Genomic DNA, 25109 nt, shown 5'->3' with positions numbered 1-25109 from the left:
TGAGCACTCATCTGAGAGATCTTAGACTTCCATTTACCGAGACGGCAATCCTCTGTGAAAATAGAGCAACCATCATACACCACACACACACTCACACACACACATATATGTAAACATGTATGTATGTATACACACACACGCACGACACACACTTATACATACACGCACACACAACACGTATATGTGTATACAAAGTTGAGAAACACTTCACGTGAGAAATCGACCAGACGTGAATCTGAAGAAAAGATTCCTGTAACAGTTGGACTGGAAATAGGTACACGCACAAACACACACACATGCACACATACACATGTGCGTGAGCGCGTTTGCCTGTGTGTGCATGTGTACATATGTGTGTGTTTATATATATGCGTATGTGCATGTGTGTGTGTGTGTGTGTGTGTGTGTGTGTGTGTGTGTATGTGTGTGTATAGATGTAATAGAGTTATTAATATTGACATTATGAGTCAAATATAGCGAATCGATCTGCACCAGGAAATGAGTGAATGAGGCATCTCACATAACTCAGACCTTTCTTCCCTGACAAATCTATCCAGAAAAGGGGTTCCAGGAAACACCGTTATTCAAAACAAATAGGAGTAAGAAAAAGGAATCGGATGGGATTTGCATATGCCCTCGTAAAGAGATTATAAGTAGGCTCAGGATGATGCATGCCAGGATGTGTACTCACGCAGTTACCTGAGTTACACATACGAAAACGTGTATATAATTTTTAGGCAAGTGAGGAGAGAGGTATAGCATGTGCAGTATACGCTAATCCAAACAGACGCTACCATACAGGTGTCCGGAACATTAGCACAAACGTTGACTCTTAGCTTATTTTTACAATTGCATAACACTAAGGACATGTAGTTGAAAGAGATCTGTATGGACATCCAGCTCCTGAGTAATTCCGAATATTACAAGACTATCTTGGAGTCTTACTCTTTTAAGTGAGCAGAGAGGAGGTCAATTAGTTTTGTAATGCGGAAGAGAAGGCTTTGTTGTTGTACGTTTAGCAGAAAAGGCTACTTAACTACCTTCTACGTAGAATAAGAAGGACAACGAAAAACAAAGAAAAAGTAGTTGCAGACAGCATCAGAAGCATCCGCTCCACAACAGCAGATCTCAAAGGTTGCTGTTACCACTATTTCGAAAGACTACCAGTTGCAACTTCGAGAATAGATTGGGTGGAAGCAAATGAAATCGCTTAATCCATTTGTTCATCATCTTAGATTAATTGAGAGGGGAAGGAGACTAAAAAAGTGAAGGTAATTTGTAACAAAGAGAAAGAGAAAGGAAGACAGCCAAGACAAAACTAAACAAAATCAAGAGATTGGAGGTCCCTCACAATGAAGCAACCACCCCATGGAGTACCTGAACTTCTTTACACGACAGATTAAGTGCAGTTTACATATTCTAATCTTGGCCCTAAAAGAGGACAAGTCAAATACTGTACTGCATGGGAGAAAGATGGAGTTGTGTAACCATAGATGATAGATGGTTGATAATGACAATGTTAGGAGTCTATCGAGAGCTGGTGAATCGCAACCCCTCAAAATATGTTATGGTTTGATTAAAAGCTGAATGCATTGAAGAACAGTTGTAAAGAACCTAATTTGTAAAAGATGATAAGATGAAAAGGTGCTCAGTGTTGTGGTGCCTTGATTTTATTTTGGTGGTGATTCCTCGTAACTCTGTGAATAGGATGCTCTAATTTGTATTCAATTGTATTTTTTTTGTTTCCTATGTAACACATTCTTCACCCATCCTGATATATTACGTTTTCTACTCAATCCTGAATATTTTGTGAGCGCGTGTGTGTTTGAAAGAGAGAGAGAGAGAGAGAGAGAGAGAGAGAGAGAGAGAGAAAGAGAGAGAGAGGGAGAAAGAGAGAGAGAGAGAAAGAGAGAAAGAAAGAGAAAGAGAGAGAGAGAAAGAGAGCGAGAAAGAGAGAGAGAAACAAAGAGAGAAAGAGAGAAAGAGAGAGAGAGAGAGAGAGAGATTTTATTTTTGCATACGTGGATTTTATATTGCATACGTGGATCTTTGTAACCTATAAAGAAAAATTATGATAGTTGTTGCATGCTGTGAATGGTCACGTTTCATAGGAAGACACTTACAAGGTACGATCTTCCAGCATTATTTCAGATGTTTTTTGTTTTGTTTTTTGGAGGGAAGGGGTGCGCTTTAATTTTTTCTTTTTTTTTTTTTTTTTTTTAGTTATTTTACTAACAATATTTAAGGCCATCCAGCTATCTTAGGTATGAAAAGAAAGCTCCGTTGAAATAGTATTGTAAACATGGTCTGGCCTTGGCGATTTTATGGAGTTCATATATTTTTCAAACATCCTTTTTATTTGTTTATTCGTGGTTCATATTGTAAACTGCCCTTGTAATGAAAGAAGACGTTAACCACAAAGGTGTGGCTAACAAAACTCCGGAAAAACACTACACATTTTCGAAAATACCTAAGAAAACTTAAAAAGTAAAGATAGTAATAAAAAGGAAAAAAGAAAGACATTAAAATTAAATAAATATGTACAGCTATAAATACAGATAGACACCATTTCATAAGCACAAAAGAAAAAGAAAAACGAAAACGCAAACTTAAATTGTAAATAAAAAAGCAATAACGGCAACAACGGTATCAGCGCACCCTTTTCTAGATTTGCATGCCAAAAAGAACTCATAGTCGTCTGTCATCAACAGGCAAAGAAAAAGCTTACAAGGGATATTCACAAAGGAGAGTGCGTCCTTGCTCGAAGATTTTACTCAAGAGTGGACGATGGGAAGCCATGATATACCACAGTTTTTCAAAAGTGTGGATTGCTATATTTTCTCTTTAATATAAAATAGAAATCTCTGTATTCAGACTAAGAATAAGACAAATAAATGCCGACAAGAGACGACAAGCAACTGTCACATCCTATTGTATATGAAGTGATAGAGGATCGAGAAGGTTGGACACCGACGAGGTAAGTAGGAAAAAAAGACACAAAAAAAAATGAGAATCGGCCCAGATTAAAAGCCGGTACAAGGATGGAAGTCCTTCCCAAAAAGTGGCCCAAATACCAGGACTGTCTTAATTTCGTGGTACACTGGACAAGTTGTAGCCTTACAGTCTGCTGAAAAATAGAAAAGTGAACAAGAAAAATAAATGTGATGATTGCGGAAACGATGCAGTGGAAACTCAGAAGCTAACAGATGAGAAATGATTGCTAAAATATCGTCAGCGATATATCGGCAGCTAAGGGGCACATCTTGAAAAATATGGTGGACTTCGTGAGAAAGACTGGAGGCTCCACTTTGGAGAAGAGGATCGTAGTTGTAGATATGATCTGACGTAATGGGCGGGTTCTCTGTTGGTAGTTTGTCTTTTCGTGACCGTGTAAATGTGTCTATACACTAAATGTTGCACTACATCCTATTATATGCCCCGTATATTTTGTACACGTTTGGTGTGACACTGTTGGTAATGTATGCTAGAGCCCTAGTGGCTAATATGTGTATATAATACGTATATATTAAATATAATTACTAAGGAAAACGAATTGTTTCGAACTAGAACAGAAATTTGGATTGAAAAAGTATTCGCGTATATATATATATATATATATATATATATATGCATGCAAATGTATGTATATATATATATATATATATATATGTATATATATATATATATATATATATATATATATATATATATATATATATATATATATGTATGTATGTATATATATGTATGTATGTATGTGTGCGTGTGTGCGTGTGTTTCAGTCACAAAATCCGCATATTTTTTAAAGTAAGTTAAAAATCTGAAAATTGGTTATATTGATGCAGTTTTCCACGGTTATTCCTGTGAAACCATGAACTTGTGGAGAGATAATTTGACAAAACAGTTACAGACGTATAAAAATACAAAAAAAAACGTGTATTTGTGGCCAATAATGAGACAGAAATTTTCTGCGTTGTAGCGGCGTCAACTTTAAGGTTGTACCCTGTGAAATGTATAGTTTAGCATCTGTGAAATGACCTGTTCATTATAGGTTTCTAAATAAAGATAAATACCTAATAAAGTCAACATATATCATCTTACTTTTTTTGTTTCTCCATTGATTTCTATAGTGTTTTGTATGTTTTTATTATTCTTTAAAATTTGTTATATTAATATATTAGCCTTTATGTATTTGTTCCAGTCGTTTTTACAGTTGTATTTCATGAAGTCATTGATTTCTACATACAGAATCAATATGGGTTGGGTATTTCAGTATTATGTATACCTGTCATGTATTCGTGTACATCATTAATATATATGTGCATGTGGAACATCCTTTCTTGAAAGAGATAAGTACTGCTGTCAAAAAACCTTTCAATGGTAAAGCTCATGGACAAGACGATATTCCCATAGAGGTGTACAAGCATGGTAGCATACAACTTGTTAGTAAGCTTTGCAAATTGATCTGTTTGATCTGGCAAACTGGATCTGTTCTCCAGCAGTTCAAAGATGCATCAATAATGCACTTCTACAAAAACAAAGGGAAGAAGAGTGTATGTGATAATCGCCTTATCCAATAGAAGAATAAAGATAATCAAAAAGAATGGAGAAATATGTTGTTATTGGCAAGCTATTTTAGTGTAATTTATTTTACTGATACCTGTTGGATTAAAGGTAAAACTGACTTTCGTGGGATTTGAACTCAGAATGCAGAGGAACATAACTAAATTACATGGAAAAATGCGAGCAAGGGAAATAATATTCATAACATTATAAACCTGGAAATGTACAGGGCAAGTTATTACACTTGGAAAAGCTCAAGACAATTTATTACATCTAGTAAAGTACAGAACAAGAAAATTTTTACTTAAAATATAGCAACTAAGGATAAAATTTCAAATAAAATATTTAGATTTAGAAAATATTAGCTTTTATTACAAGTTATTACTTCCATTTGCTATTACTTGTTACTTCTATTAGAAATATAAAATAGCTCAAAATATTTTTTGCACTTTAAAACATTCATTTTTAAAAATTATTAATTAATAATCAGAAATTCGAAAATAGGTTATAAAAATAATTGTAGTACATAATTACTTAGTACAATAAATATAGTAATACAAAAATTAGTTATATATTACAGTAGAATTTACCTATAACAACAAATTCACAGTAAAATTTTCTTGAGTTATTGCCAAGTCTTCCCATTTTTAATCTTGAGCCAATGCCTATTTTTTACATAATGAATTTTCCTACCATATATACTATTCTGCTATGCATAAAACTTTAGCTATATTGGTACTTCTGGCTTTCCTTTTATAAGTATTCTAGTGTGTCAATATTTTAACAAAGTGAGAGGGGAAGGAGACTATTTTAATTATAATTTCACTTTGTATATTAAAATTTTAAAAATTTTGATATTCAAATGTTATCCTTAGCAGCAATATTTTAAGTAAAAAATGTTTTGTTCTGTACTTTACCAGATGTAATAAGTTGTCCTGAACTTTTCCAAATGTAATAACTTGTCTTGTAATTTTACAGGTTTATAATCTTAAGAATATTATTTATCTTGCTCGCATTTTTCTATGCTATTATGCTAATTAATAATGTGTCAAACTTGTCAATTAGCGGTATCGTTGATAATTTTTTTCCTTACCTCAGTGACGCCGGTGACATATATAAAAGTCCCCTTATAGAACAATATTCATAAAAAAGTATAGAACTATATTATCACCCTCAAATTTGAGAAACAAACACTCATAACTGTTTCTTTTAAAACTTCACTGCATGAGATTGATACATTGAAATTCCTCGAATTAAGGTCTCTCATTTAAGCTTAATTAAAATATAGTTTGTGTTTAAAATAAAAATGAAGTGTGATTATACTTAAATCCAATTTTTTGCCTTATATTTTTTTCATATTTTACCTCACAACTTTTTTATGCAAATTTTTGTTGCATGGGACCAAAACTATAAAATTCTTCACGCTTTCTTCTATCATTGAAGCTAAGATAGATATATTTTGGTTTTAAAATTTTAAAAATATTAAGATCTAAACTTGACTGGTGGCGTAACTTACTCTCCTATGACGTTGCTACAAATTTATATGTAAACATTTTTCTACTCGATCAAATCTCAATTTCCCCATGCCAAAATGTAGCTAGGGACCAGTCCTCTTCAAAAATGTTAACATTTTTAAATTTGGTTAAGAACTAAAATAGCGACAAGCTCTGAAAAATGCTGCGTATGAGTAAATTGCAGCGTTAAGAATATTATTCAACTACTGCCGTAGTTGAATGATTGAACAGAGTATTTAGTCTGGCACTCCATCCGTTCTGGACAGAATTTTTGGAACAACAGTCCTTCAAAGTTCCATACCTCACGGAAAAGGAAAAGTGAGGTGATCAAGTTTCTTTCATTTTGTTTTGAATCCTTTTTTGTTTCATATAATGGAAAATTTCCTCAAAGATTCAGTCTTTCACATCCCACCCCTCAATTCTGTGCCCTTTTCCCCCTTCCGTGTCATCTAGGAAATAACTATTCTTATTTATTCTGCCAGCTTCAGCTCCACAGAGTTTTTTTTTATTTCTACCTTAGCTGGACCCAAACCTACCAATTACATTAAATGCTCACCACATGTACAGCTTTACCTCTAGATCTCAGGCAGGAGTGGGGGAGGGGCACATGACCAGGTGATTAACAAGTTCACTTCATAATCCTGACATGTGAGTGTTGCGTTCAATCCAACCCTAAGTATTTTTAACCTAGTTTGGTTTGATTTTTTTCATCTTCTATTGGGTCTTAAAGAAGTGCCCATGCCCTTCACGGACCATCTAGATGAGTGAGGTTAATGATTAATGCCATTGATGTTCTTTGTGAACCTTTCTAAATCAACTCCTGTGGGAAAGTCACGAACAGGTGGGATTTCCAGAGGGGAGCTATTTTGGGAAGGAAGGACTGAGAATAGTGATAAATGTGAGGCCTTGTAGGTGAGGGAGGGTGGACATAAGAGAGATGATGAGAAGAGAAGAGGAAAGTGGGATGGGAAAGTTTGAGAGGAGGTGAGGTGAGCTCAGCTAGCTGCAAGGAGCAGCAGCCATTTAGTAGCTGTAGAAATGACAGAGAGAGGGTACACAATGTCTGGGCATCAGAGGCTGGAGCACGTCTGTGAGTGACTTAATAGTTAGTCTGTCAAGTGGCCAAAGCATTGGTAGTAAAACTGGTTAAATAGAAACTGTGTGGAACCCTGTCAAATGAAGTACAACTAACTTAAAGAGCCAACCTAGTCTCACATCAAATATGCAACCAATAAGGGCGAATGCGGCCCACAGCTCCCTGTCAATTAAATTATTCATTTGCTTATTTAGTTTAATTTTGTTGTGATCTTTCACAATTTATTCAGCGAATGGTGTATTTTTCTTAATAGTTGAAATTCTGGCTATGTCCATCATGTGTCACATTGATTCTGTCCCAGAATTACATTAAGGCCACATATATCTATGGAATATTCAGCCAAATTATACTATAATTAGATCCTGCACCTGTAATCAAAAGGCCTAGCCATGTCACACTGGGTTGTACTGATTCTACTTATGGATCATGTTGTGGGTACATGTGTGCCGTGGTATACTCAGCCAGTTATATGTTCCTATAATGTCTTTCTTTTGTTAAGGATAACCACCCTTTTCTTGCAAATGATTTACTGGATCCGCCTCTGTTTTGAAAATCGCCTTCAGAGTCGTACAATTAAATGGCTTGAATGTGGATGCGGCCATTCCAAGCAAAAGTAAAAACAGAAAAACACAGAAAGAGTAAACAGAGATAAACTTCACGAAATATATGTAAAATATGTATGAAAAATATTTGAAATATATGTAAAATATTAAGACAAGTGACGAAAAATATCTCCAATAATAAAAAACCCCAGTGATATACAGAAACAAAATGTGCGGGTGAAGTGAATCTCGTAGTGGGAAAAATCAACACAACGTGCGGTTGTCACGGTAACTAGCTGCTAATGTCTCACTGTGTGCTGATTGGCTAAAATTACCTAAATTTTCCAAATTTTAACTCCAAATAACATCAGATTCGTTTCTTTACGAGATAAGGTAATTAGTTCAGCGTAATCACCATTCAGAATTGCATCTATATAACAAATTTGGAAAAAAATCTAAGCAAATTTAAAAGGGCCTTGTGTGGTAAGAAGCTTGTTTCCCAACCACATGGTTCCGGGTTCAGTCCCACTGCGTGGTACCTTAGGCAAGTGTCTTCTTCTGTAGCCTCAGGCCGACCAAAACCTTGTGAGTGGATTTGGTAGACGGAAACTGAAAGAAGCCCGTCGTATATATATATATATATATATATATATATATGTATACATACATATATATATATATGTATACATATATATATATATATATATATATATATATATATATATATATATATATATAAATATATATATATATATATGTATATATATATATATACATATATACACATATATATTTGTGTGTGTGTCTGTGTTTGTCCCTCCACCACTGCTTGACAACCGATGTTTGCGTTTACGTCACCGTAACCTAGCTGTTCGGCAAAAAAGCCGGATAAAATAAGTACCACGCTTACAAAGAATTAGTCACGGGGTCGATTTGTTCGACTAAAGGTGGTGCCCCAGCATGGCCGCAGTGAAATGACTGAAACATGTAGAAGAATAAAAGAATAAATGCATGCATATATATACATATATATATATATATATATATATATATATATATATATATATATATATATATATATACATATATATATATATGTGTGTGTGTGTGTATACGCCTACATACATAAGTATGTATTTATACGTAAGTTGAAATAAATATATTTTTATTCATGAATGAGCTGGCGCGCATGTAAGTGTGTACACATCAATGACCCTCAGCAATAGGTTTCTCTTGCAATTATTGAACAGATGACCAAGTCAGAAACAAGTTGCTAAGAAGTATAGAGAAGGTTCTTTTGTATGTTCCCAGAAACACCAAGAGAAAAAGAAATGGGTAAAGAAACACATAGCCAGAGAGAGAGAGAGAGAGAGAGAGAGAGAGACAGGCAGGCAAGTAGGCAGGTAGGCAGGCAGACAGGTAGGCAGGCAAGCAGACATGCAGACAGAGAGACAGAGACAGACAGACAGAGAGACAGAGACAGACAGACAGACAGACAGGCACACAGAAAGTCAGCGGGAGAGAGAGTGTATGAGCATACGCAAGAAAGAAACAAAGCATATGTGAACAGCAGACGGAGCTGTCGAAGGGGTGGAGAAATGGAAACGGTGTGTAGTGTCTAGACATATCAAAGTCTTACAGCCACTGAACAATTAGGACATTTATACAAATCCCTTTGTTACTAAAAAATATGTATCTATACTTTTTATATAAATAGTAGTAGAATCAATGTATCCCAAATTCTATGGATAATCGACTCTCTCTCTCTCTCTCTCTTTCTCTCTCTCTATCTATCTATCTATCTATCTATCTATCTATCTATCTATCTATCTATCTATTTCTCTGTCTTTCTGTCTATCTATCTACCTACCTACCTACCTACCTATCTATCTATCTATCTATCTATCTATCTATCTATCTATCTATCTATCTATCGGTCTCTGGTGGATGAACAGGGGTGTACACTGCTCGAGCCAAGCAAAATGTTTGAGGCCTTTCAGCGGCACTTTGCTCGACTGTTAGGGACGAGTGGCGAGCGAGAACGCAGGGTAGACTTCAGTGCCTACCTGCACAGCCTGCCACGACTCTCGGCAAGAGAGGCAGAGTGCTGCGAAGGTGCCATCACGGCGGCGGAAGTGAGGGACGCGATGGCTGGATGCTCGAGGGACAAATCTCCGGGTTTGGATGGTCTGCCCTCATAGCGGCCGGCTTCGGTCCCATTTTCCGCGGCTGGATGGCTGCCTTGTACAGAGGCATCCGTTCGGTAGTTCGCGTCAATGGGCATCTATCAAGACCCTTCGACATTGCACGTTCGATCCGTCAGGGATGCCCCCTCTCGTCGCTTCTGTACGTGTTGACTCTCGAGCCACTACTGCGGAAGCTGCCGACGCTGAGGGGCATCCCGCGAGAGTTGGGATGCGGGACGAGCGTGTCGGCATACGCGGACGACGTCACCGTCATAGTGTCTAGCCAAAAGCACATTGAGCTTGTCGGCGAGACACTGAGAGACTACGAAGCGGTAACGGGAGCGAAAATCAACCGGGATAAGTCAGTGGGCTTGCGGCTCGGCACCTGGAGAAGCAAGCCCATGCCGTCAAGCAGCGCTTCCGTCGTGGGACGTTGGACTGACGTTCCGGTTGAGTTACTCGGGGTCTGGTTTGGTCCAGACCTCCAAACGGAGAAGAACTGGGACGAGATAACGAGAAGGGTGGCCACTCTAGCCCGGCAATGGGCCGAGAGGAAGCTTTCCCTAAAAGGTCGGGTGGAGGTGGCGAACACATACATCGCGTCCGTCATCTACTACCGCCTGACCGTCGTTCCTTGTCCCGACCCTACCATCACCAAACTGGAGCGCATCCTCTTCCGCTTCTTGTGGAAAGGAAGCGTTCCGATGGTTAGGCGATCCGTTTGCTGCCAACACCCGTTAAAAGGAGGACTGGGCATGCCGTGGTTGATGATGCGCAGACACGCGCTGAGACTGCGACATCTCCGGCTCTACGTAGACAGCGGTGAACAGGTGTGGTCACCGTTTGTGCGGAGCGCTTCCCCGCAGCTCGTCTCCATGACCGAACTGCAGTCGTGGATCAAGAAAAGGCCGAGGAAGGGCGAATGGCACCGCGAGTGTCGCGTTGCTCTTCGGCAACTCCAACAACCTGGGTCAACCTTGAGCGACTGCATCACAACTAACGCATTCTATAGTGGATTAGTGGAGGGAAGGTACGACGACGATCTTGGGGCGAACCTGGGCGTCGATGAGGAATACTTGACCCGCCTGTTTAAGACAACCTTCGGGCCGGGACCTATGGACAACTTCCAGAGATCCCTGGCCTGGCAGTGCTATCGAGAAGCACTACCGGTTCGAGATAAGCTCTACAGGCATGGCTCGAGTAACACGGGGCCGACCTGTCCGAGATGCCGGCAGAGCGACGAAACCGTTCTGCACGCACTCGTACAGTGTCCCACCATTTCCGAGCTGTGGGCTTACGTCGAACAACTGCTATCGCGTGTGGGACGAGTCGGTCTATCAGCCGAGTCTATCGTGAATATTGTCGCGCCTCCTTCCTTTAAACGGGAAGGAAGAGCTATTTTCATCGTACTTGTGGCTATGGCGAAAGAATGTGTATGGTGGACGCGTCTGAAAGGTCTAGAGACAAAGACTTTCCTCTCTGGGCAATCTCTCATCAACTTCTTCAAGTATCACCTGAAGAGGAAGGTGAGAGTAGAAAGGGAAGTCTTGTCTAGTGAATGCTTCAAAAAAAGATGGGTGAATGTAGCAAGGATGGCACGTGTGAACGACGGAGCCATCTTGAGCATAACCCTATGAACTAGAAAAAAATCCAGAAAAAAAAATAAAACAAAAAGGTAAAGAAGAGTCACTTACTGTTATAGTTTCTTCAATGAGAATATTGACCAAGGTTACCGTGGTCTTTTCCGTTTGCTTTTCTTTCCACGGCTAAACCTAAACTGTCCTCCCCTCTTTTTACACGCCCTATTGATCGTTTTTTTTTTTCGATCCCTTTTGATCGAACTCCCTCCTTTTTCCCTTCCTACGATCCCTTTTGATCGACCCCCCCTTTTTTTCCTTCCCCCTCCCCAAAAGAAAAGCTCTACATTGTATTTGTCCCATCTTTGTTGAGCCCTGTGTGGCTAATAAAAGAAATGCGTCTATCTATCTATCTATATATATATATATATATATATATATATATATATATATATATATCTACTTATCTATTTTCCTACGTATCTATCTCCCTATCTGTCTATCTAACTATCGCTCTATTCATCTATCTATCTATCTATCTATCTATCTATCTATCTATCTATCTATCTGTCTGTCTGTCTGTCTGTCTGTTTGTCTCGCTATTTAGCTATCTAGCTAGCTATCTACCTATCTATCTGTCGATCTATCTAGCTAGTTGTCTATCTGTCTATCCTTCTATCTATCCATCTATTTGTCTGTTCTTCTGTCTATTTATGTATGTATGTATGTATGTATGTATGTAGGTACGTATGTATGTATCTATCTACCTATCTCTTATCCATCCTTCCATAGAAGAGATAGATTCAATTTTTCTATCCTATATATAAACAGGGATACATACACATGTGTGTATATATATATATATATATATATATATATATATATATATATATATACATACATACATATATATGTGTGTGTATATAAACATATATATATATATATATATATATATATATATATAAACAATATATATATACAGACGTATATTTGCATTTATAAAGGTGTATACATGTATATGTATATATATATATATATATATATATATATATATATATATATATATATATACATATATATATATATACATATATATATATATATAATGTGTGTATTTGTACGAACGCATGTGTCCATAAATGTGTGTATATATATGCTTATGTATACATATATACATATGTGTATGCTTCTGTTTGTGTATGTATATTTTACGTACATGTATGCATATACATACATGTGTGCGTCTGTGTATGTATATATATTTGCGTGCATTTGTAGTATACCTGAATGTATGAACACAATACATTTCTAATCCTTACATTAACGTATAGAATTCTGTATGAATGAAACTTTTTATATTTACCCACGTATTAATTGTTAAGTCATGCATAAACTTAGAAACCAAGACGTCGACTCGAGATCCACATAACTCGTTTACACGATCATACTTATATGGATATCTGGGCTTGTGCTGCCGTATCTATGTGCCTTCTTTGCACCCACCTGCATTTGTAAATTATATATACATATATAAATGTATAAATGTGCGTATGTGTGCGTTTTTGTACGTGTGTGTGTAAGTATGTGCGTGTGTAGGGTGTGCGTGTGTGTGTGTGTTTTAAATTAGTTTATACAGTGATTCTGTGAATCCCATGGTAGCATCGCGTCGCTATGTGTTGTCTATACGTACATATTCACTAATACAAATTTATGTACATAAAAATATATACACATATATACACACACACACACACACACACACACACACACACACACACACACACATATATATATATATATATATATATATATATATATATATATATATATATGTATGTATATATATATATATACATATATGTATATATATATATATATGTATATATATGCATAGAGATATATAGACATATTAGACACAGAGAGAGAATGAGAGAGAGGAAGTCAGACAAACAGACAGACATGCAGATAGATAGATAGAGAGAGAGAGAGAGAGAGGGGGGAGAGAGAGAGAGAGAGCGAGAGAGAGAGAGAGAGAGAGAGAGAGCGAGAGAGAGAGAGATAAGCCGTGATGAGAATAAGGTTTTTCTGTGTGGCATTATTTAATATAAGTTTATGAGAGTCGATTGCTAAAATGAGATGAAAACGAAAAAAAGCTTATTCTGCAACACTTATTAAAAGACAGTTTGTTTTTAATGTAATTTTTTTTTTAAGTATTTGATAAAGAAAAAAAATTCAACTTACCGTCTTGATAAATTTCATATGTATTCATACTCCAGATCCTCTTTACGTTCAAAGTTTCCACATGAAGAAAAAAATGAATGAAATTGTTGATGAAACGATATTTAATCAAATAAATATTAGATGAAATCCAATAAAATCTATGATGAATTCGCAATCAGAGACGCTTTTCTTGATGTGCGTGTGTGCGCGCGTGCGCGCGTCTGTGTGTGTGTCTGTGTGTGTGTGTGTATGTGCACGTGTGTATTTGTGTGTGCATGTGCGTGTGTATATGTATGTATGTATCTATGTGTGTGTATGTGTGTATATGTACTTCAGTGTATTTACGCACACGTTCAGAAATATATGATTCTTTACTTATTGACGATTTGATCGAATTTGATAGAATCTTGTGATAAAGACGTATTTTGAGTAATATAAATATGGAAATAAGGACGTGTGTTTTTAATTTTTAAAGTATATCCGTTTGCGTTAATGACTTTCTGAAGTGGGCATTATTTTCACCATCGAAAATCTAATAACTAATCCATTTAACCGATTAGTCTTCATTTCTGTTTGGTCATTTCTGTAGATATCATTTTGCAAAGTTGGACTTTGGGTCATTTAAAAATGCTTTTTGCTTTCGTGCTGTTGTTTTTTCTATCACTTTATGAATCCTTATAAATACATACATATATGTGTGCGTGTGTGTGATTTTGTGTGTTTAGTGCATAATTTTTATTTTACTTATTATCCATAATTGAATGCATATCCAGAATACGGTATGGTATATTCACTTATTATGTAAAAAAAAAACTTAAGTTTTTATTTCAGGTTATAAAATGCATGAAGGTATTGTTGTTGTTGTTGTTGTTGTTATTATTATTATTATTATTATTATTATTATTATTATTATGCTTGCATATGATATGCAGGTGGATGATGGGGAAAGATGTGTGAAGAACACAACATTAAATTGAGATGACGAGCAAGAACCACACACAGTTGTAATCAGAGGTTATGCGAACAACTTCCATTTGTAATTATAAATGAATAATAATCCAGTATGGTAATGAATCCATTAAGCGATGGCTATGTACCTCCGACAATCCGCTTAATAGTTCTCAGATTTCTATATTTCTGGTGTGTAACAAATGAACTTCTTTTCCGCAAAATGTTGTCCTTATGATCGAAAGTCATACAAAAGTTTTATCCTGAAAGATAAAGATAGATGGTTTTCATTATATAATAACCAAGAATTTGAAGAGAATGTTTTTTTTTGTTATTTTTGTATGATAAAGTCATATAAACACAATTACAAACATGGATACCTATGTTGTGAAAAATATAGTCAACTCTAAAACATAGGTACTTCTGTTTCACATTTAAACTCCATGATCATTTTATAGCATGTTTAATGCGTTTTAGAAAAATTAACTCATATAGCATTGTTTTTGCGCATTGATTGAGAGGTAAGGATATATACATAAATGTGGATAGAGAAAGAGATAGAGAGATATGGAGGAAAGGTAGACATTGAGAAAGACTATATATATTTATTATCAAAAGCAAATAAGCATTTGTCAAAAGATATATTGTGTTATATGCATGCAATATATACATTCAGTGTGGCAGCTCTTTGCAATAAATTAGACCTAACCAGATTATATTACATTTCTTTTACTTTTTCTATTCTTTTTAGAGGTTTCTGTCGTTGTCTGCTATTTATTTTATACAGTTTTCAAGGTGGAACGGTAAAGACAAACTTGGCGTAAAGAGATGTAACAAGAACGTAACTAAATACTACCTAGTATTATTATTTAACATCTCTCTCTCTCCTCCTTCTCCTCTCTCTCTCCTTCTTCTCCTCTCTCTCTCCTCTCCCTCTCTATCTACCTGTCTCAAACACACACATACGCAGACGTTATATATATATATATATATATATATATATATATATATATATATATATATATATATATATATATATATATATATATATTCACATGTACATATATATATATATATATATATATATATATATATATATACATGTGTATGTGTGTGTGTGTGTACATACATCTCTCTCTCTCTATATATATATATACATGTGTATGTGTGTGTGTGTACATACATCTATATATATATATACATATATATATATATATATATATATATATATATATATATATATATATATATATATATAAATACATACATAAATATATGCAATAAACAGAAAAATATACAAACATATATGTATGAAGAGCACATGGAATCTACGTCTCCACACTTCCCATTTGTGATGACAAAATATGAATTCCTATTGGAATTTACATACCACGGACAAGAAGCATTTCTACCACTTCTACACACCACTTTCCTTGGATAATGGAACTGCAACTGCAACATCATTATACATATTTATCTATATTTTTATTTCAACATTCATTCTCTTATTTACTCCTATATACTCCTTATTTCCTTCCTTTTCCAAAATAACTCCTTATACTGAACTCTAATATTTCCTCTATTTAACCATCTCACATCGTCTCTGATGAAGGGATATCCCTAATATCCCAGAAACAGCTATAAGACTAACTTTCTCTTTAGAAATGTCCTGAAAATTCCACATAGCCTTGGTTTTGTTGTCTCATTTTATTTTATATATATATATATATATATATATATATATACATACGAAGGGCTTCTTTCAGTTTCCGTCTACCAAATCCACTCACAAGGCTTTGGTTGACCCGATGCTATAGTAGAAGGCACTTGCCCAAGGTACCGCGTAATAGGTCTGAACCCAGAACCATGTGGTTGGAAGCAAGCTTCTTACTGCACAGTCACACCTGCTTACATATATATATATATATATATATATATATATATATATATATATATATATATATATATATATATATATATATATATATATATAAGACAAAGTGAAAAAACTGCAGAAGACTTGTGTTAAATGGTTAAAGAATATATTGAAATCGTTATCGTATTTTCTTTTTAAATTTCTCAAAGTGTTTTTATCGATATTGTGTCATCTCTTCACTAGGATGTGAAGTATGAGAGTTCCAGACAGGAAAGGGTAATCATGTATTTTTCGGTAGAAGGGAGATAATCAAAAGTGTTGGGAATGACTAGGTTTTATTAATTTAACATGATTTGGTTTAGAAGAATAGAATGTTAGTGGATAGGTTTTGCTTTATATTTTTTCCAATGAGGTCAGTTTCCTTATTTAAAAATGCTAGAAATGGTTAAGTTTTGGCTTATATTTTTCAATGAAGTATGTTTCCTTGTTTAATCTAAGTTGTTTTGGTGTTCCAATAGCACATTGATAAAATGGAAAGATTACAAATTGTGGTAGCAGTTGCTTTGCGCATTTCTGAGTGTGTTCACTAAAGGGTATCACTCTGTAATCTGGGAATGCAATCTGCTGTCAGTGCAGCTTGCATCTGCATCTGAGCGATCATCGCGTGGACCCTATGTAGCTTTGGTGGCAACCCGAGCATCTTATAACATAAATCAGGTTTTCTGAGGTACAAGTAAATTCAGATTTGATTTTGAATTGTTGTCTCTCTTTGAAAAGGAAATCATGTAGAAGGTTTGAGCATGTTGCGCATTTTGGTTGACCACATTTTTTCACTTTTGCGTTTGTTATTTTAGAAAATAATTTTGCCTTTGTGAGGATCTTTTTTAGTGACTTCGGTTGTTTGTGGCTTTTAATGATTTTATGTGTTGGGGTCCATATGTAGCATTGGTAAATTTGGGGTGATGATGGTGAAGCTTCTTTGTTTCTGAGGTTGCATGTGGATATGTACGGCATTATTTTCGGGGAAGGTGTGCTGCTGTGTTGAACTTTTCTCAAGGTTTCTATGTCGATTTGTGTTGCACGTCTGATTCCATCCTCTAGTCTCTGGTATTTTTCTGACACTATTGTACATATCCTTTTTGCAAGGTTGAAGGGGATGTTGGTTTTGCTGTGTCTTGGGTGGCATGAAGCCGACAAGGAGAAGGGGGCGAGGTGGTCTTATTCAGGAAGAACTTGGATGTACAGGTGACTACTGTCTTTCTGGATCCAGAATGTAGGCTGGTCGTCCTGGATGTGTCCCACGAGAGTAAACAGTCCTTCAGGCTGGTAACTGTCTATGCTCCTAGTGAGCGTGGGTAGTTTGGGTTTTTTTCGAGACCTGGAGCACGTTCTAGTGACGTCAAAAACGGTAGTTCTATTAGGAGACTTCTATCGATGCACGGGTGGATAGTGTTGGCTCAACTGATAGGAAAGGAAATCCTGGCCTCAAAGGTCTACTAGAGAGCTATAATCTAGTAGACCGTTACAGACTGGATGAGCCGAGCGTTCCAGTGGCCGTGGAGTAATAACTACGGCTCACGCAGATCTTACATAGAAATAGGGATATTTTTAGCTGTCAACGATTTTTTTATTGTACACTAGCAGAAATACCCGGCGTTGCCCGGGTTAAAGAGAATAATGAAATCTAAAAACGCCGTCTAGACTACGCATCATCTTTATATAGAGAGATGTATATACACACACGCACCCAAACACACGTATATATATGTATATCAATATAAATATATGAAAGTCAATGACGTTTCGTAAAAGAAGGTGATCATGTACATACTTTCTTGCTGTTGTGATTATAACACCTCGTTGTAAACAATGTTCCTTGTTTTCCCTTGTGGAGCATATACAAATAGGTTTTTTTTGCTGCCCACTCTTGAGCAACCAACATACAGTTGTCCATGTGAGAAGCAGGGCTCTTCCAAGAGAAGACCAGCTACAGACAGTGTTTGACCCTGAGATTTGTTTATGGACATGGCAAAAGTCAAACGAAGGGGGAATTGTAGTCTTCTGAATGTAAAAGGAATGTCTGCTCCTGATGGAGTAAGAGGAATTCTTGGAATAAAGACGTCATCCCCTTTTGCACATCCAGAAAGAATGGTAGCCTCGATAACGTGTGACATCATTTTCTAAATAATGCTCATCTGTTATGTTCGGTTTAAAATTTCATCAACATCAAAAATATATGAATTTTCATGGGAGTTATGGCCGTTATGCAAAGAATATAATTTCCAAATTTCATAAAGATCCATTTAGTACTTTTGACGTAGTTTTGGATAAGAAAACAAATGACTAATGTGCGTGTTTGTGTGCATGTGTATGTGTGTGTGATGGGTGTATATATGTATAGATATCTGTATGCATGTATATATGTATATATGTGTACATATTACATGTACATCTATATATATATATATATATACATCTACACATATGTATACATAAACATGTATGCATATAGATCTATATATATATATATATATATATATATATATATATATATATATATATATATATATATATATACATATACGTGTACATATACATCTATATGTATACATATACATCTCTCTCTCTCTCTTTCTCTCTCTCTCTCTTTCTCTCTTTCTCTCTCTCTCTCTCTCTCTCTCTTTCTCTCTTTCTCTCTCTCTGTGAAAGTATCTGTCATTACAGTATCGAAATGTGATTGTTTCAGTTAGTGGAATAGTTTCATTTTTAAAGTGAAAGTATTTGACATGAGTGTTTTTGTTTCACTTTTGACACGTAATGCTGAAATAATGGAGGAGATATTATGTTGCCGTATGCTCGAACTCTGCAAGAAGTTAAAATTTTGTTTGGACTAAAACACAACTGGAACCCAAAGTAAGGCATGTGTAAAATTTGAATGAAATTGGTTGCGTAGTTCTCGAGTTTTAGGGATTCACGCACACAGACAGACAGACAGACAGACAGACAGACAGACAGACAGACAGACACACATTCTCATTTTTATATATATAGATTACACGGACCACAAATTTGTGACGTGTGAGGTACTGGAAGATGTACAAGTCTATTCTGACTTATAAAGCCTTCCGTGCCCGGATTAAGGAGTTAGTACAGAGGGCACTATGTGACGCTATCATTAATAATAGATGCTGGTATGCCCTCAAGGGAGCCATTCGTTTCGAGTCTATTAGATTTAGCAATCAGCTAAGTTTAGATGGATCTAGAATAGAAGGAGAATTAGTTAAAAATTTAGACGAGGCTATAGACTCTAGCTATGCTTCTAGAGTGCAGGCGGTGATAACGACCTTTTACCGTCACCTCAAAGCCAAACACGAAGGCAGCAGAGTTAGAGCTAGGTTACGTGCAGTGGGTCGAGAAGGTGTTAACATTGCCGGATGGGCAAGTCGTGTGGAGAGTCAGAAGGGGCGCAAGATCTATGGAAAGGAAATGATGCAAAAGGCCTTTCACGAGCATTTCGCCCGGTTGTTCGGGGAGAGCGGAGCGCTTGAGCGTGGGGAGCCCTTAAAGAACTTTCTAGCTGGTGGGCCGCGACTCTCAGCATGGGAGGCGGAATGCTATGAAGGACCGATTACTCCTGCGGAGGTAAAAGAGGTGTTGGCCGAGTGCGCCGGGGAAAAGTCGCCGGGGTTGGATGGTCTACTCTATGAGTTTTATTGTAGCATGCCGGACTTGTTCGGGGGACCTGCTGGTCAGAGTCTACATAAACTGGCAACAGAATGGGAGGATTCCCAGATTTGTGAGTCGGGGAGTGGAGACGCTGATCTAGAAGGATCCGAGCAAGGGGGATAATATTAGTAATTATAGGCCCATAACTCTACTCAATATAGAGTTAAAGATTTTGGCCAAGGTGTTAGCCAAAAAGTTAACGCGTGTTTTGGAGAAACTTGTAGGGAAGGTGCAGACATGCACCATCCCAGGCAGGTCGATCCATGACAATCTTCACATTATACTCTACACCTTAGACAGGGTGGGTTAATTAACCGGTAGATGGTCCATTTAGACCAAGGTAAAGCGTTTGATAGGGTAGACCACCAGTACCTGGCGGCGGTCCTCGAAGCGGCTGGGCTCGGCTCGGCTCGGACTTCCGTAGGTGGATCTCCACCATGTAATGTGACATCAAATCCACCGTCCAGATAAACGGTAACCTGTCGGAGCCGTTTTTGATCGAGCGCTCAGTTCGTCAAGGGTGTCCCCTGTCTCCGCTTCTATATGTGTTGGCTCTTGAGCCATTGATGCGGAAGTTGGAGAAGTTGGGAGGCAAACTTAATGAAATCGGATGCGGTAAGTCGGTCTCTGCTTATGCAGATGGCGTCACCTTCATCGTATCCAATGAAGCGTCCTTGTGTAGAGGACGCCATCAAAGGATACGAGGCGGTGGCAGGGGGAAAAGTTAACAAGGACAAGTCCATTGGCCTGCACCTCGGCACCTGGAGGAGCAAGTCGATATCGTCCGGTGTCGTGGGTCACTGGACAGATGGTCCTGTTAAGTTACTTCGAGTCTGGTTTGGACCGGACTCCCAGACGAAGAAGAATTGGAGCGAAGTGGCAGATAAAGTAGAGACTCTAGTACCGACTTGATCCGGAAGGGCTCTGCCCTTGAAAGGCAGGGCCGAGGTAGTACAGGTGTTAATTGCATCTGTCATCACCTACCGCCTGACCGTTGTCCCTTGCCCCGATTCGTGGCTAAACAAGTTGGAGCGCCTCCTTTTCTGCCTTTTGTGGAATGGAGGAAAGACACTGTGAGGCGCTCCGTTTGCTGCCAGGAACCGCTAAAGGGTTGGTTAGGGATACCCTGGCTAATGATGCGGAGACATGCGTGGAGGCTGAGGCATCTCTGGCGTTACCTGGAGGGTGATAAGGTGTGGAATCTGCTGGCAGAGGAATTCTTTCCGCGATCAGCCTCTTTGGAGCGATTTAAACCCAGTTTCATTAAAAGATGTAATCTAACTGAATGGCAAAAGGAGTGTCGACAGGCACTCGTACTTATCCACAAGACGGGCAAGGCCGGTAGTGGGATTACCACCTCGGTTTTGTATAGAGGGCTCGTATAGCACAAAAACCCTGAGGAGAGGAGCTCTGGGGTTCGATGAGAACCAACTTACCAACATGTTCAAAAAAACTTTCGGGCCAGGGTATTTGGTTAATTATCAAAAATCCCTGGCCTGGCAGTGCTACAGGAACGCCATACATAAGAACAATTTTTTTTTTTTATAAGAAACAGTTTTTTTTTTATTTAACTGTTTCTTATAAAAAAATAATTTTTTCCTGTGTATGGTGACTTTTGAATCACCCTGTATAATAAAGATTGTACTGCCAACCGGACTCTTGAAGGAAAGTGAGGTATGTTTTTATCTGTAAAGTTGCTGCGCTGAAAGAATGTGCGTGGAAGATAAGAATGCAAGGACTTCATCTCTGACCCTAGTTTGCTACAGTTCTTCAGATATCATCTGAAGAGCAAGATAGGGCTGAAGAGAAGGATCCTGTCACGAAGTGTGTTTGAGGAAAGGTGGAAGGCTGTGTTAAGAAAGATGTGTGCAAGTAACCCTACTTAATCTGCATTGGAAAAAAAAAAGAAAGGGGTATTCGCTGGACCTTTGAGGCAACCAGACATAATCCCTTCCCCAAAAGGAAAAAGACTATAAATTAAAATTAATCATTTCATTAAAATTTTTAAATAAGGATCATTCGAACTCATATTAACATTTTTGTATGTGTTGTCCTGTGCTTTACCATCTATGTGTGACATTTATTGCCTTAATAAAAATTCAGCTAGCAAGCCATGTTAGTCCTGACTGATGATGAGCAATGACGCTGAAACTAGTCTCTGGATGCTGGCTTTACTGGGTAGAGGTGCTTATGTCCAACAGGAAATGGTGTTTCCTTTGGCTAAATGGCAGTAGCATTCTTCCCTTTCAAGGGACTGTCACATTATGTTGACAACATACCATCACTTTATATATATATATACATATATATATATATATATACATATATATATATATATATATATATATATATATATATATATATATATATATATATATATATATATATATATATATATATATATATATATATATATATATATATATATATAATAATAATAATAATAATATAAATATATGCATATATCCATACATATATGTACATACCTACATATACATATGTATATATATGTGTATATATATATATATATATATATATATATATATATATATATATATATATATATATATATATATATATATATATATATATATATATACAGATCTAATATAGGCAGATTCAACTTAAAAAGTACTCAATCCACTGAGAGATAAATATCAATTAAACACATAACCGAAAGAGCTACTAAAAGTTTTATGTTTTATGATACTTTACTTTAACAACGCATATGTGGTGGTGGGGGGACAGCAAAACAGAACAACAGAGAGAGGATCAGAAACACGGACATAACTTAACTACTCACACACAAAATAAGCCGTGTAGGAAGTGTGATATTAGATCATCAGAAATACGGAAGCAAGTAACACAAGATCTCTAGATATATACGAGAACAGTCTCAACGACGACAGTGTATTGTCATGCAAACTGCATTACATTACTTTTGCTTCAGCGCCACAGGGACATTCCAGTTTCGATGAAAGAATTTTCCCAGTTTCATAATTGTGTTATACAGTTTCATGAAGAAAAGACCCCGGTACAGCTATAACGGTGTACATAGGTCAGTGTCTATATGTGTCTTTAATGAACTCATTTCACACATAACTCTACGAGTATGGAACTGTGTGTTTGTGATTTGTGTGCTTGTAGTATACTATAAATACACAAGCCACACAGGTATGCATAATCCCACACATGCATTCATACATTTTATTCAAATATATTACATTTGCAGAACATTTGAGAGAGAGAGGGAGTTTCTGTAGAAGGAAATTTTACATGTATGTGTGTGTGTGTGTGTGTGTGTGTGTGTGTACGCGCGTGCATATGTATACTTGTATCCTTATACACACAGGCATATATAAATAATGTGTATTCCAGAAGGTTGTGACTTTTTCAGGAGAGACAGTTATAACTGTCCTAGATTATTGTAATTTAAGAATATCACTACTATACATCAAATAAGCTGACCTGCCAACTTTTGCTATCTCAGATTGACGGTGGTAATAGCACTTTGAACACACCCTACTAAACTTTACTTGTCACAGCTGACTAGTTTGCATAGTAGATACATACATACATACATACATACATACATACATACATACATACATACATACATACATATTTGAATATATACACAAACATCAAGACCAGGAATACTGGTGGAACATTCCCATCAAAACATTTGTCAAGTGTAAACATAACTAGCCTGATATTGTTGTGGAAGTGTAAAAATATGCAAGACTTTGCTCAAGTTTAAAATGATACATTTTTGTTAAAAACAGGCTCTTCTTTAGAGGAAAAATTCAAACAATTAAAAACACCAGAGAACATAGTACATAATCTGGGCCGGATTAAGACCCTAAGCACTTAAAAGATTTTGGTGCCACCAAACATATGTAATTCAAAATATAAACAATAATAACCATAAAATGAATTCATATTTTTCAAAATGAAATAGAACTAACAGTGAGATGGAAAAAAATATTTATTTTTATATGCTACCAAGTTTATTTATATTTCAAAAGTTTTCTCTGGCTTTTTTAATAGCAAAGTCTTTGATCAGATCCTCACTATGGTACCATGAACACTTCGAAATTATATTTCCAATCATATAAACCTCTTTGAATATTATTTTAGCAAGTTTAAAGTGATTTCTTTTTGAACCACAAATTATTTACCATTTTTGTAGCGCCCTTTCCTCGTGATGCCCTAAGCACGTGCTTATTTTGCCTTATGGTTAATCCAGCATTGTACATAATACATACACACACATACATACATACATACATACATACATACATACATACATACATACATACAGCGAATGTTAACATAAAGCTGAAGATCATTGAAGAAGAGAATACCTACGCTGAACTATTGAGAAATCTGCAGTTACTCTACCCAGATTACAAGTTCAGGTTTATACCTGTAATTATTGGGACCCTGGGATATGTAACACACTGCCTAAATACCAATCTTGAGAAATTAGGCTTCTCAAAACCAGAAAGGAGAAAGCTAATTCGAAGACTACAGATCCAATCCATCACTGGGACTGTAAAAATCTGTAAAACTTTCCAGAAGTTTTATCATTTAAATATGTATGAGCATGTCTAGATATGCAACTATATCCATGGAATACGTGCATAAAACAAATACATACATACACACATACATACATGTATGCACACATGCATACATACATGTATGCATACATACACACATACATTCATACATACATGCATACCTACATACCTGCATACATACATGCATGCATACTTACATACATACATACACATATACATACATGCATACATAAATACATACATAGATACATACATTCATACATGGTGTTGTTCAT

General features: G+C 36.5%; 1 protein-coding gene across 5 annotated transcripts in view; it reads right to left on the bottom strand.

Annotated features, from left to right (window-relative positions):
- Nucleotides 1-25109, bottom strand: part of LOC106868936 (paired box protein Pax-5) — a 704900-nt gene that overhangs the window by 622175 nt on the left and 57616 nt on the right. For 4 of the 5 annotated variants that reach the window (XM_089353975.1, XM_089353977.1, XM_089353979.1 and 1 more), the window contains exon 2: nucleotides 13720-14909. In XM_089353975.1, coding sequence (XP_089210101.1) covers nucleotides 13720-13747 — 28 coding nt within the window. In that variant the 5' untranslated portion in view covers nucleotides 13748-14909. Of the gene's footprint in view, nucleotides 1-13719; nucleotides 14910-25109 lie in introns of those variants that run through there. The other variant, XM_089353982.1, reaches the window with a different exon arrangement.

The sequence above is a fragment of the Octopus bimaculoides genome, chromosome 6 (assembly GCF_046866305.1).
Source record: "Octopus bimaculoides isolate indiv1 chromosome 6, ASM4686630v1, whole genome shotgun sequence".
In the NCBI taxonomy this organism is placed as follows: Eukaryota; Metazoa; Mollusca; class Cephalopoda; order Octopoda; family Octopodidae; genus Octopus; species Octopus bimaculoides.
The sequence above is the reverse complement of the archived record's forward strand: the minus strand, read 5'-3'. Positions and strand labels throughout refer to the sequence as shown.